General features: G+C 52.6%; 5 protein-coding genes across 7 annotated transcripts; 3 read left to right on the forward strand and 2 right to left on the reverse strand.

Moving 5' to 3' along the window:
* The first annotated feature begins 137 nt into the window (after positions 1 to 137).
* On the forward strand, positions 138 to 2,271 carry PV07_10589 (uncharacterized protein). Its single transcript, XM_016397931.1, has one exon. The coding sequence runs from the start codon at positions 235 to 237 to the stop codon at positions 2,059 to 2,061; it is 1,827 nt and encodes a 608-aa protein (XP_016245122.1). The 5' UTR covers positions 138 to 234; the 3' UTR covers positions 2,062 to 2,271.
* A 219-nt stretch (positions 2,272 to 2,490) lies between these two features.
* PV07_10590 lies at positions 2,491 to 4,135 on the forward strand (the record flags this gene model as incomplete). 2 transcript variants are annotated; one of them, XM_016397932.1, is made up of 3 exons in its annotated part: positions 2,491 to 2,952; positions 3,006 to 3,181; positions 3,236 to 4,135. In XM_016397932.1, the coding sequence occupies exons 1-3, from the start codon at positions 2,919 to 2,921 to the stop codon at positions 3,968 to 3,970; spliced, it is 945 nt and encodes a 314-aa protein (XP_016245123.1). In that variant the 5' UTR covers positions 2,491 to 2,918. The 2 variants fall into 2 exon arrangements, with proteins under 2 accessions (XP_016245123.1, XP_016245124.1); XM_016397933.1 differs by having other exon boundaries at positions 2,491 to 3,181; positions 3,236 to 3,970.
* Positions 4,136 to 4,316: 181 nt separating this feature from the next.
* Positions 4,317 to 5,617, forward strand: PV07_10591 (uncharacterized protein). The gene has a single exon (XM_016397934.1). The coding sequence runs from the start codon at positions 4,401 to 4,403 to the stop codon at positions 4,767 to 4,769; it is 369 nt and encodes a 122-aa protein (XP_016245125.1). The 5' UTR covers positions 4,317 to 4,400; the 3' UTR covers positions 4,770 to 5,617.
* Positions 5,618 to 5,766: 149 nt separating this feature from the next.
* On the reverse strand, positions 5,767 to 8,387 carry PV07_10592 (uncharacterized protein). The gene is made up of 3 exons (XM_016397935.1): positions 8,354 to 8,387; positions 7,988 to 8,130; positions 5,767 to 7,942 (listed from the first exon to the last, which is right to left on the reverse strand). Exon 3 carries the CDS (start codon positions 7,933 to 7,935, stop codon positions 5,872 to 5,874), a length of 2,064 nt encoding a protein of 687 aa, XP_016245126.1. The 5' UTR covers positions 7,936 to 7,942; positions 7,988 to 8,130; positions 8,354 to 8,387; the 3' UTR covers positions 5,767 to 5,871.
* Positions 8,388 to 9,229: 842 nt separating this feature from the next.
* Positions 9,230 to 12,117, reverse strand: PV07_10593. Of its 2 annotated transcripts, XM_016397937.1 has the most exons (3): positions 11,823 to 12,117; positions 11,509 to 11,763; positions 9,230 to 11,459 (listed from the first exon to the last, which is right to left on the reverse strand). In XM_016397937.1, exons 2-3 carry the CDS (start codon positions 11,715 to 11,717, stop codon positions 9,689 to 9,691), a joined length of 1,980 nt encoding a protein of 659 aa, XP_016245128.1. In that variant the 5' UTR covers positions 11,718 to 11,763; positions 11,823 to 12,117; the 3' UTR covers positions 9,230 to 9,688. The 2 variants fall into 2 exon arrangements, with proteins under 2 accessions (XP_016245128.1, XP_016245127.1); XM_016397936.1 differs by having other exon boundaries at positions 11,509 to 12,117.
* Positions 12,118 to 12,384: the final 267 nt, after the last annotated feature.

The raw sequence follows: 12,384 nt of genomic DNA on the forward strand, positions 1-12,384 counted from the left end.
TCAACATGAAGGTGAAACCAGGCTGACGCTGATTCGCGGAGAATCGACGTCGCTGCCAAGCTTGCCAAGCATGACGTCAATTGGCCGATCTGAGCAGAGCGGCGATTTTCGACTTTGTAGATGTTGATGGCGAAACCAGGAGGCAACTTGCTCTCTGTCAACATCAAAAACAACAGGAGACGCTCGTTCTGGTGCCAAAATACTCGCTTTCTGTGAGATATAACACTTTCTCCAATGCTTCAAGATCTACCCGTTGAGGTAATACAACAGATCGCCGCCTACTTGCCTACGACTTCATCCATCATCAACCTCTCGCTCGCAAACCACAAGATCCATTCGATTATCTCAGCAGACGACTATAGCGTCTTTCGAAAATTTGTGCAGAGGGCCTTTCCGACAATCAATTCACCACCATATTGGAAAGATGTCGCGCGCACCTTGACGTCACGATCTCGGGCCTGGGACCGCAGGGCATTTATCGCTAGAGAATGCTGCCCACCCGTTGACAATAGCGACTATCCACCCCAAACGACCCCTGGTCTTCCGGTAGGCTACCGACCAGCCATCGACAGTTATGAGACATGGCAGGGAGGGTCATGGGCAGACCGGAAAGAAGTGCTCGCATGGGGAGCAGCTGGGAGACTGCAGCTTCGAAGTATTCAAAACGGTGTGACGACTTGGAGCTCATTCAGAGTTCCAGAAGACCATAGACAAGAACTGGATATTCTGGATGTCAAGCTTTTACGACCCCATCAGCACCAGAACTCAGATGGCGAGACAATTGTCCTGCAAAGAGCCAACCGTGAAGTCATCAGTGTCGAGACTTCCTCTAAACCTGTCGTCTTCACGCCAAAGTCTCGCTATTCGAACCTTCCCGATGAGTTCACCTGTTTAGATATCAGTCAGAGTGCTGAGCCTGTCCTTGCAGCTTGTGGAGGCCACTGCATCAACCTCTATCCGGTGCATAGTCCAGACCAAGCTGTGCGGCCCGTTAGCTCCCTCAAAGTGGAAAAGAGACACAGCCTTCGATCACGCATGCGATGCGTCAAGTTTCTGCCCGGAAAAATGATCGCAGTTGCCAACCAGTTCCTTGAGGGTCGCGAACACGCCCCGATCAATATCTACGACATCAACCCTGCTGGCCTCTCCTCGACGCCAGTAGCTGCATTAATGACTTTCACCGAGTCTAGTCATCCGTGGATGGGCCGCCATAGCGCCAATACCATTGCCCGGCTAGATGACGTGGGAGTAAGTGGAGGCCGCCCTCAACAGTTGTTCCTGTCCGGCTGGACCGATGGAATTGCTCGGCTCTATGACATTAGAGTCCCTCGGAGATCAGTGGCGGAGTACGTTGATCCCGTGGATGATGGGCAAATTCTTTCTCTCCTCCCAGTTGGCCACGAACGCTTCTTTGCCGGCAGTCATCAGAACGGCTGTCTGAAGTCCTTTGACTTCCGCATGCCAGGGGCTAGGGCGTACTCGTATCTCGATGCACGACCACCACAGACTGTCAAACGTCGGACGCCGCAGAGAGACATCAACATCTTCCTCACCCCCACAGTCAACATCGGTGAACGACTCTGGGAACCTCTCCCACGTCATCCTCGTAAACGCTCTCAACGCTACCGTGGCTGTGTGTATTCTCTGTCAAGCCCTTCGTCCAGCTCTCCCACGATCTTCGCTGGGATAGAGAACCATGTATTACAGCTTGACTTTACTTCCACTGATGACTTTCGCAATGCTCAGAGAATCTCGGGCACTAGTGATCCAAACGTCGATGACTGCCAGGATGAGAAGAACAGGATCACCCAGGATCAGATACTGAACTTTTCATGTTATGAGAGACCAAGGGAAGGCAAAGAATCCACGGATCCCGTTCTGCTGAGGAAGCAAACGGACTTGGTGGAAGGGTCAGTGGAGGATGGTGTAGACAGCTATGGGCGCAGGGAAGACGGATGGGACGAACGATGGCGGTTGAACACGTCCGGCAAAGACCGGGGGTTCAGGGATCCAGGCTGGCGCTCCGCTAGGCGACCGTCATGGGGTCGGCGCAGCCGATAGATCTTATAGAGGCCAAGTACGGCGGAGGAGTCAGGTCACTTCGAGCAAAAAAACCTGAAAAGACTTCGGCAAAAGGCTACAAATGTGGTATCAGTGATGCCGCGAGACAGAAGACATCATTTTTCGGGTACGGGTAGCCAACATTTGATGGTTCGTCAGTGCACAATTTCCCTTGGCCGCACAACTCACAATATGCTGCGGCTACACAAGGAGCAAAAATTCAAGTCCTTGCAAGAGCAGAAACGACCGTAGCAAGAGAAGGCCCTCCACTTTTGGAAAGTGCATTGTAGGCGGTATGGAGGAGGAACAAGGCTGGATGCCGTTGCGACGAGGCTGAGGTCGTTCCAAACATGCCAAGGCAAGACCTGGACGGGGAAACAGGTCGCAAAGACTTAGAGCTCATACACTCATGTTGACGCCCCTGTGCTTACCTGTCCTATAAGGCATCCTTACGTCTCCAAAGCTTTGGAGCAAACCCCCAGCGGCAGATGAGTCCCCCTTAACGTTCCCCAGCCGAGGGTAACCTGCCTACGACATGCGGAGAAACACAGCGGTCGTTCACCAGAAATCTCTCCTCACGGCGAAGCCTCACTCTGGGGCGGCATACTCCGACGTCGCGGGTCGACGCCAGAATATGGAGATGAATAGACAGGTAGGCTTCTCGGGGGTTGGAGACGAGACCATAAGTTCAGCCTCTCTCTCGATACATGCCACCTCGCATCATCCAAAGATCGTGCGCTGCGTAACAGGTTCGACCTCCAATCCGTGACTTGACCTGGGAAACGGAGCCAAGGATTCACTCAAAATACGTGGGGAGACATTGAGATCAACCACGAGCGAGAAGAAGGAGGGACAATATGGCAGCGCCAGAGAACGCCATCGCCTTCATAGGCAAGCATCCCCTTTCCTCGACTCTGGGTGTCCACCTTGCCAACGAAGCTCAGGCCTCGGCGTCATGGGTTACAACATGGCCGTCAACTTACGCACCAAGATGCCCAAGGACATGACCCTCGTTGTGGGCGACATGTCTCAGACCGCGATATCCAGGTTCCAAGAGCAAATGAAGGACGTGGGACCGGTGGCCGTTGCGGCAAACGGGTCCGAAGCGATCCAGAAGGCTGTAAGTATGCGTCGACGACAACGTATGGCTCACCTCAATTGAGCGCTTGCTTAGAACACGATCATCACGGTCCTCCCTAACGACGCCGCTTGTGACAGCGTCTATCTCGATCCGTCAACAGGGGTCCTCGCCGGCGTCAAGCAGGCAGGTTCTTCGCAGGCAAAGATTGCCATGGAGTGCGGCACCATGAGCCTCGAGATCATCAACAAAGTCCGGGACGCCTCCTCGGGAAGTGGCCTCACATTTATCGACAGCCCCATCTCTGGCGGGCCGCTCGGCGCCCAAGCAGGCACACTCACCATCATGGTCGGCTGTGACGAGGCCGTCTTCCCCAAGATCAAGCCTCTGCTCGAGCACATGGGCTCCGGCGTCCGGCGGTGCGGCGTCGTGGGGACAGGCACGGCGTTCAAGACGATCAACAACTACATGTCCATCAACAACGTGCTGGTGGCCAGCGAGGCGCTGAACATCGGGGCCAAGCTGGGCCTCAACATGGAGGACCTGATCGACACGGTCAACTCCAGCAGCGGCATGAGCTGGATCACGCTCAAGAACAACCCGGTGCCCGGCATCACGCCCGGCGGCGCCGCGAGTAACGACTACAACGGTGGTTTCCGGATAGAACTTGGCCAGAAGGATCTGACGCTGGGCGTGCAGTTGGCCAAGATGGTTGGGGCGAGGCCCGTGGTTTCGCTCGAGACACTGAAGACCTTGGGAGAGGTTGCGAGTGATCCGAGATACGCCGGAAAGGACTTGCGGGTAGTGTACAAGTGGCTGAACGAGCAGTAGCGAGAGATTCTTGTCGTGGCTTCTTCAGGCCGTGCTGCTGGAAGTACATCCTCTTATTGTACCGCAGTCGATGATGCTCGTCCGGTAGCATTACTAGCGGACAGCGTACCAACGTGCGAAATAGGTCAAGTAGATGGCATTAGAGATCACGAGCGTCTAAAAACACATCCGACAGCTAGATATCCTCTAGACTCTCCCTGTTCGGCCTTGTGCCGACGGTGAATGAGAAATGCGTCATATCTAAAAGCAGCGGAACCGTGTAGACCAGTTGGGCGAGTTATCGATAGCATGATGGCCTCGGCGTCTTTTGCCGCGAAGAAAATAAACTGCCCATTTCGAACTCAATCCAATCTCGAGACCTTCAATCAATCCAGCTCTCTTCTTCCCATCTTCCATCCCACAACCCAACACCACCGCCTCAATCTGCACCATGTCCACCGCTCCCGCCCCGTCCCTCCGGACCCTCTACCGCCGTCTGCTGCGCGAACTCCCTCCGACGTCTCAACCCCGGCACACGCTGCCGCGATCGCCCATCCACGCCTCGATCCGCTCGCACCTGCCTTCGCTCCAGCAACAACAACCCCCGTCAGAGACGAATGCCCCTTCGGACCAACAACGCGCCCGCCTGCAGGAGCTGGAGCAGTTCGTCATGTACCTGCGCGCGCAGCGCATGTACGGCACCCTGCTGCACCGGTATAACCCAGGGATGGGCATGGACGAGGAAGAGAGGGTGCGGTTGACCGCCCGGCGGGTGGGCATGGAGATGCCGGTCGAGTATGAGTGGAAGGTGAAGCGGTGAATACCCTCGTATGATATCACCAGAGAAAGGAGCTGGGAATGTGAGGTCTCGCCTTGGGGAATCGGTGGTGGAAAGTGGCAGAGGGAACGGGAGGGTGCCTCGCATCGGGAATCTTCGAGTTTCGATGCGCTGGTATTCTGGGCATGCCAGCGGGATTGCATTAAAGGAAGGTGTCGCCAGCACACTCAGTTGCTGCAGCCAACAGCTTCGAAACGCAGCACGCTTATGCATCGACTCGCCGCTCAATGAGATCAAGGGAACCGATACAAGACACCGGCGTCGACGGCCACAGCGACACAGCACCCCAGCTAAATTCATATACGCGGCAAATCATGAAGCAAAATGACCTGTCCTGAACAGACCGCAGGCGTCCCACTCAGCCGCATCAGAAGGTCCATTCAATCCCTATCTGTCCGCTGACTCAATACGTGCACAACAACCAGCGCACACCAGCCGACAAGATGATGCCAAGTCCTGGATCTCATCGGAAACTCGGCGAAAGACACGAAGAATAGTCGGCACGACCAAAAAAATCAAGCCACGCACATCCAGCCTAGTCCCGCTACGATGGGCGTCAGCTATATACATCCGCATTGGATCATACTCGCCAAAGGCAGAATCATTGCCCAGTCCACACCGGTGGAATTGTAAAGTTGTGTAGAGAACGGGTAGATATGGTCTGAGAAGACATGGTGTATGTAGATCGAGTCTAGAATTATTCATCGTGGGAGAATATCGACCAAACTATCCATGGACGGAATCAAGAGACATAGGTCCATTATGTGTTACCATACAATCTATCCAGAGAACCCAAATACTCCGCATATTGACAAAAACATTCATTCCTGCTTCGATCAAATCCAATACTCCGGAAATGTCTCTCGTCCCTTCGTCAGCCATTTCTCTCTTGACGTCTCTTGGTCGCATCCCGTCCCGTTTTCCATCCATCCTCAGTCAGTGAAATGCTTACCCAAAATGCGTGCAGCATCCGCCGTTCGATACTCTCTTTTGACGCCGTCCTCTCGAATTACTCCGCTCAAAACGCCGTGATCCTGTTCGATGTCCCCAGAAACCATTCCCACGCTCGTTGGCGCCCTCTATTTCAAAACGCAAAGAAATCTTGCACCCCATGAAGATCCTGGCCTTCAGTGGCGTGGAATGCTTGCAGGTCGACACCATCAGAGAAGTCAAGATCGAACATGCTGAAGCCGCCGTCAAAATCGAGCATCATGGGGTCAACGTCAAAGTTGTCGCCGGCATTCCCAACATTATCGAACTCTTCAAAGTCAGGGTCGTTGTTGAGGTTAGGGAGGGTCCCAATGTATGGCGACGCAGCGGATAAATCTTGCCCACTGGTTGGCAGTGACAGCGGATCAGCGGATTTCTCGGGCACGAACGCTGCTTGGGCTTCGTTGACCAGTCCGTGCGCATCAGTCAAAGGAGTCGACATAAAGTCCATTCCGTCCTCTCCAAATACTTCAAAAATCCCGCCCTGCTGAAGGCCTTCCAAGGACTGTGCGTGTGCTGACGGACCATGCTCGGTCCAGGTTCCATGGTCGTTTGTGCTGTCCCAAATCAGTGCCGTGTCAGGAGATGTGCTGTCCCCAGTGTCTGTGAATTCAGCTTGGGTCGGGTTCTGAGGGTCGTCTTCACCGAGCGTCTTGCTGGTAGTTGTAGCAACCTCCATCGGACCGGGATTCGGAGAGTTGGTGTTGTCCTCCTCATCAGGAACGTCCTCTTCCCACTCGTTCCACGGTTCAGCGCGTAACTTGGGGTTCCCAGATTCTTCACCTGCTTGTAATAACTGCAGCCGCGCGATCTCCACTTCAAGCTCCTCGAAGACGTCTTTATCGCCTACAGAATGGACCGCAGCCATCTCCCTCCCCTCTCTCAATTTTGCCCGCACTTGATTAAGGTCGTGTAAACGGAGTAACGATTCAGCGTCCTCTGGGCCATATACATGACAAGCAGCGTTGTAGGCTTTGAGATACCACTCCTCTGCCCCAGAAAGGTCTTGTGTCTCTTCACAAATCCTTGCAAGCCCCTCTAGAGCATTCAAGGTACCTTCCGATATATCCTCACCGCCTTGGATGTAGGCATCATCTCGCTCCAAAACTCGCTGCCAAAACTTTCTTGCCTGGTCGGTGAAATAGTGAACATAATTTAAAAACCCAATCTGGAACAATACCCTTCTGCAGGACTCGTGCTCTTCGCCAAATTCGTCCACGTTTCGGTGCAGCAAACTATGCCAATATTCGGAGGCTGTACGAAAATCCTCGTGCTCGGTCAAGGCCCTGCCAATATCAAATTCAATTTCGAAGACCAGCATAGAATCGCACTCCTCTTGCCTCCGGGTCACGTCTCGCATCAAGTTCAACAGCAGCCATGCTGACATTTGTTGTGTCTCGTGGCTTTGTATCACTTTTAGAATCATCGATATGGGGTGACTTTCTTGAAGAACGATCTTGGCTACACTGAAGAGGTAGGAGTATATCCACTGTTTCGCTGGATGACTATTGCCCCCAAAATTTAGGATCCAGTGATATAGCAGCAGTTCGGGGAGATCTCGGCGTTGCTGCTGGAGCAACAATGGTGCATGATTGTGCAGCGATCTCACTGCGTTCTGAGTGATATGTAACACACCACTTTCGAATGCAGTGCAGACGTGATAGGTAGTGTCGAAGAACACGACTGGAGTCGCTACATCCGAGTCGGCATGACGTCCGGTGTTGGCCATCTGTGGCAGAAAGTAGTCGTCACTTTGCTGAAGTCGCCATCCGTAATAATTGTTCACTTGAACTAACGCCAGCTCGAGGTCGTGCATGTCTTCAGACTGCTTCAAGAAGATCCTTGGCATAGCCGTTGGTCGGCGTGGATGGTCACAATTTGGCAGCTTGTGCCGATCCAGGAAACTCTTCAGAGTGTGCAGATAAGCCCTCCCTGGAGAAGACCTGATGTTTGTCGAGTTTCTCAATGGGTTGTTAGCAGACAAGGAGCCGACATATCGTTTGACACGTTGGATCGGAATAGGTTGACCATTGACAATGGCTGTCGGTGTTTTTAACCCAGCCTGCACAAAGATTTCGAGAATGTCTGCAACCGCGGCCAGTTCCTCCTTTTTGAAGTTCTTCCTTGTCCCCAGCTGCTTCATCCGGGTTTTGTACATGGACAATCTTCTGGAATTAGCAGATAATATAATTTAGAGAGCTGTCGCCTACCCTGCTTCAAAGTTGTGTTCTCGTGCAAGTCTCGCAGATACCTCCGACAGGGGAAGGTTCTCACGAATGTACAACTGATGCCAATATTTCCTGATACGTTGCCACTCTGCTTCGCTTGGAGCCCGCTTTCGAGACCGTTTGAACTGTGTACGAGCCATGTCGTCAGAGAGCAACTGATGTGATGGCAGGGAGGGTCGAGATTTGTCACTTCAGCCTGATTGAGAGCCGGGCCAGGGTAAAGGATGCTAAAAAGGCAGCAAATGTAGTAACAAGAGATGATTCACAACAAAAGGATACCGCACGGAAACGGAGAGATACCTAACGGCCCAGAGACATTGAGATAGGCGTGTGGAATATATAGCATACCTTGATCAGCTAGAAAGCTTAGCAAAAGTTGTTAACTTCAAAGGCAACCACGCTTAATCAGGTTAGATAGGTTGCGGGCAGTGAGGCTGTCATGGAACAGGTCAGCCATCTTGTGCCGTCAGGCTTCTGGCACAACAACTTTTGTCGCGGCCAATCATGATTGATCAGTGCTCGTGATCTGGTCGCACATATCACGGCACGAATTGATCGTCAACAGGCTGGTGAAATCTCAGTGCCCAGAGCAAGGTTTGGTTTACCTCGCCCTTCTATTCTTTCAAGCCCGTGAATGCCGTTCACTTGCATGCAATGAAAGATGAAAGGTAGTGGCCAGGCAATGGAGAAGAAGGACCTGAGAGAAAGAGAGCAAAAGTACTTGTCGAGCCTACCAAGAACTATTTCCTTGATAGGACTAGTGTAAATTCCAACCCATGCTAACCCAAGTAAGCGAGACGGCGAGGACGGTCCGTGTACCACCTGTCAAGAGCCGTTGACATGTTCTTCCACGGCCCCGTTTGGAACTTGCTACTTCAGTGTTTTCAGGAAGGAATGGCAGGTCTATCCAAGAAGATGCCTCGACCCTACGTATCATAATTCCCTGCTAAGTTGACATCTACGGCGCTCCGAAAATATCTGTCCGAGGGCTCCCTTTCCAGATAGTCAATATCTTACATCAGTGGAGAAAATAGCTGGGCACTGGGTCTATGTGATGAGTACTGCAGCTAAAATACCTATCATACAGCAGCTCCAGAGCGAATGACTACTACCTAGGTAGTTGGATAATAGATGTGGATTGAAAGGGTGTTTCGAATTGACGTTGGGGCTATAACAAAGTGAAAGCTAGTATTCGTGTTCAACATTCTCCCCATTTGCACACGTCCTCTGTCGCTGATCTCGATTCTTTTCTTGGTGACACAAGGTACAATGTCAAGATAGAGCTACAGAATGGAATAGGACCGTCCAAATATCCTCAATTCGAAAGGGAATTGAAACGGTGCTGTTCGGGTTTCTTGTGTGGGTCGGTTTCGAAGCTGCGCGGTCTGGCTAAGTCCTTACATGCCATCACAGCAAACTGTAAAGTGACTATATAGTCCACGACCTTCCCATTCAAGCAACACGGTCGTCCCTGTAATTGGCTGCCGCACAGACTATCTTGAAGTGGTAGCCGAGACGAAATCCAAGCGGCGAGAATCCACTTTCAGGGTCCGGGTGCTCAGCGGCAGGAAGGGGACGTAGCCTCGTCCCGAAAGCCAAATTCGACAATCCAACATTACTTCTTTGGGTGAAAGCTTTCATTCAACCCGTAACCATCATCAAGGCCAAGGACATACACTGGCTCTACTGCAAGGCCAGAAGCTGATTCATGTCGTCCATGTCAAAGTTGAACTCAGGCAGGTCATCCTGAAGGAAGGCCAATAGATTCTGTGGAGCAACAGCGACATGTCCGTCATACACTGGCTCAGCATCGAGGCTTTGCGGAACATCAGTCGCCACGGCATTGAAATCCCATGCACTAGGGGCGTGATCTTCCTGCACGTTTTCACGCCAGGGCTCTTGAGAATCTGTGTCCATGTAAGAGTCCAAGAACTCGGAGGGAAACGCCCCGTTGCCATCGTCCACGTCCTGCGCCGCTTCATTCGTCAAAGCGGGAAGCCAATCCGGTGCCAGCGGGGACAAAGTCTCCTCCCCAAACATGGCGAAAGACTCGTGACTGTAGTCGATGTCAACTTGCCCTTCGGGCGCTCCCCCACAAGCCTCCACATCCGGACAATCTTGTAGCGGGCTGCCTTTCGCTCCTTGAGCATCCTCTTTCTCTTCCATCTTGACCTCGACCAGACCGAGCTCCCCCAGTTTCTGAAGCGCTCTGAATTCCTTCAGCAGAACCGAAATATAGGGGTGTGAACGGCCGAACTTGTCGGCCGCCCAGACCAGGGCCTTGCAGTAATAGTCTTGCGCTTTCTCAAACTCTTGTCTCGCAAAGTGCAATTCCCCCAGGGCCGCCGCCGAGCTGATATAGATCCCGTTCCGTGAACAGTCGTGGGGATTCTTCTCGCCCATCTTCACGAGCTTGACAAAAATGTCCTCGGCTTCGCGCTGCGACATGCCTTCATTTTGCTTCTCCCTCGCCTTGCGTGCTCGCGCGGCGTCGTCCAAGTACAGTCTGCCCAGCGCCGCCTGCATGGATAACGTGTAATGATTGTGCTCGCCGAGGGTCCGTCTGTAGTGCGTAAACTTCCTCTCGAGCAGGTCTTTCGCGTCCCGCCACTCAAGCCTGGCCTGAACCCTGGAGATGTAGTTTGTCTCCACGGCGCAGATATAATCGCGGTCGAGCTTCACTCGATCCCCGCCTGCTTCTGCCAAATCCATCATGACTTTGAGCGCAAGCTCCGCAAATGTATCGAGGAGCTCCATGTGCTGCCCGAGATACGCAAAGACATCCAATATTGTTGTGAACGGATGGCATGGCCCGAGCGACGGGGAATTGGCAGACAAATTACGAACGTATTTGGCGACTTTGACAAATATGTCGGGCTGTCTGACCCAAGCCTTCGCAGTGAATATGTTAATGATTTCCTTCAACAGATCTGGCTCCCTCTGTTCGAGGGCTATCTCCAGATCGAGGCACAAGTTGTTCATCTCTCGTCGGCCGAGTGCCTCGTGGCCTTCCCGCAAGAGTTGTAAGGACGTGAGGAACCCGAGTGTGATCTCTCTGGGATCCGTTTCTGCGCGCGTCGTCGCCTTACGTTTTGCTCTCACCGAGGAAAGCGTTTCGGCTCTTTCAAGCGTGGTATACCAATGATTTTTGACTTCACCTAACACAAGCTCTATCTTGTGATCGGGAGGAGATGTTTTCAGGCAAATCTTTGACAAAATCGCTTTCCATCCCACGTCGCTCTGCAGCCAGGAGCACTTGTACTGAGGATCAGAACCAAAATGACGGTAAACACGATCCCACGCATACGGACGACCGTCTATTTCCATGCAGGTGGGCAGCGTAAGACCCGAGTCTGCACAGCGTTTTGCTTCTTCGGCAGCAGCTTTATGCTCCTTTTTCGTAAAGTTCTTTTTGTATCCCCACTGCTTGAGTCTCTCTTTCAACATGTGATCACTGCACAAAGTGTTAGCCTCGTCCACCTCAACATCTCTTTGTGACTAACGCCGCCTCAAGCTCATGTTCCTTAGACAAAAGGACGAGTATGTCCTTCAGTTTCTTCCCCTCTTCGATGTAGTATCGATGAATGAATGGTCTGACACGATCCCATTCTTCCAAAGATGGACCCTTTTTGCGAGACAAGTTTGGCTTCCTGACCGCGGAGCGGGTAGATCGAGTAGAGGTACGCGCTCGTAGAACGGGAGGGTTTGGCATAGTAAGATGTCTGTCGAATACGTGGGGAGAGGTTCATGCCCTAGTTCTGCAGGTTATCAGTATGAACGAACTGTGAGGTATCGTTAATAGCGCAGAGATGCGGACGCTGGTACTATCAAATAGGGCTGCACCCGTATGTGGTTAGGGGAAGGAAGCTGAGGAGAGATGAATAGCTAGGCCGCGATGTTTGCTCTGTGATGCCTGAGCGTCTCGCCCTGGGTCTCCATGACTCGACCTGTGAGGCTGCGCAACGAAAGCCTGCATCCGCTGTAACATGTTCCCTGTCAACCCGGCAGTGCAACACGCCATAGCCTGCTCAATAGCGGCCGGCAGTATTGTCTAAAGCAAACCTTTCAGAGTGACGAGATAACATTCTTCATGCTCGCAGGCCTGGTGTAATGGCATCCTCTTGCTCAGGAGATCCTTGCCATCTTCTCACGACTGAGGCCCATCCGGCACCGATCAGCCACTGAGGAGCGGCAACTTAGCGAGGAGGGAGTTGATTGGCGCCACTGCAGCCTCCCTTTCGAATGCGGTCCACAACATCGTTGTTTCTCAGTTTGAAAAGCTTGACCCGTACAGAGAACTTGTAGGACATCTATTATATGAGATTGTTCCAACATGCCAGCAGTTTCCTCCACGGATACCTTGCCTGAAACCTCAAGAA

The sequence above is a fragment of the Cladophialophora immunda genome, assembly GCF_000835495.1.
Source record: "Cladophialophora immunda strain CBS 83496 unplaced genomic scaffold supercont1.6, whole genome shotgun sequence".
Lineage (NCBI taxonomy): Eukaryota > Fungi > Ascomycota > Eurotiomycetes > Chaetothyriales > Herpotrichiellaceae > Cladophialophora > Cladophialophora immunda.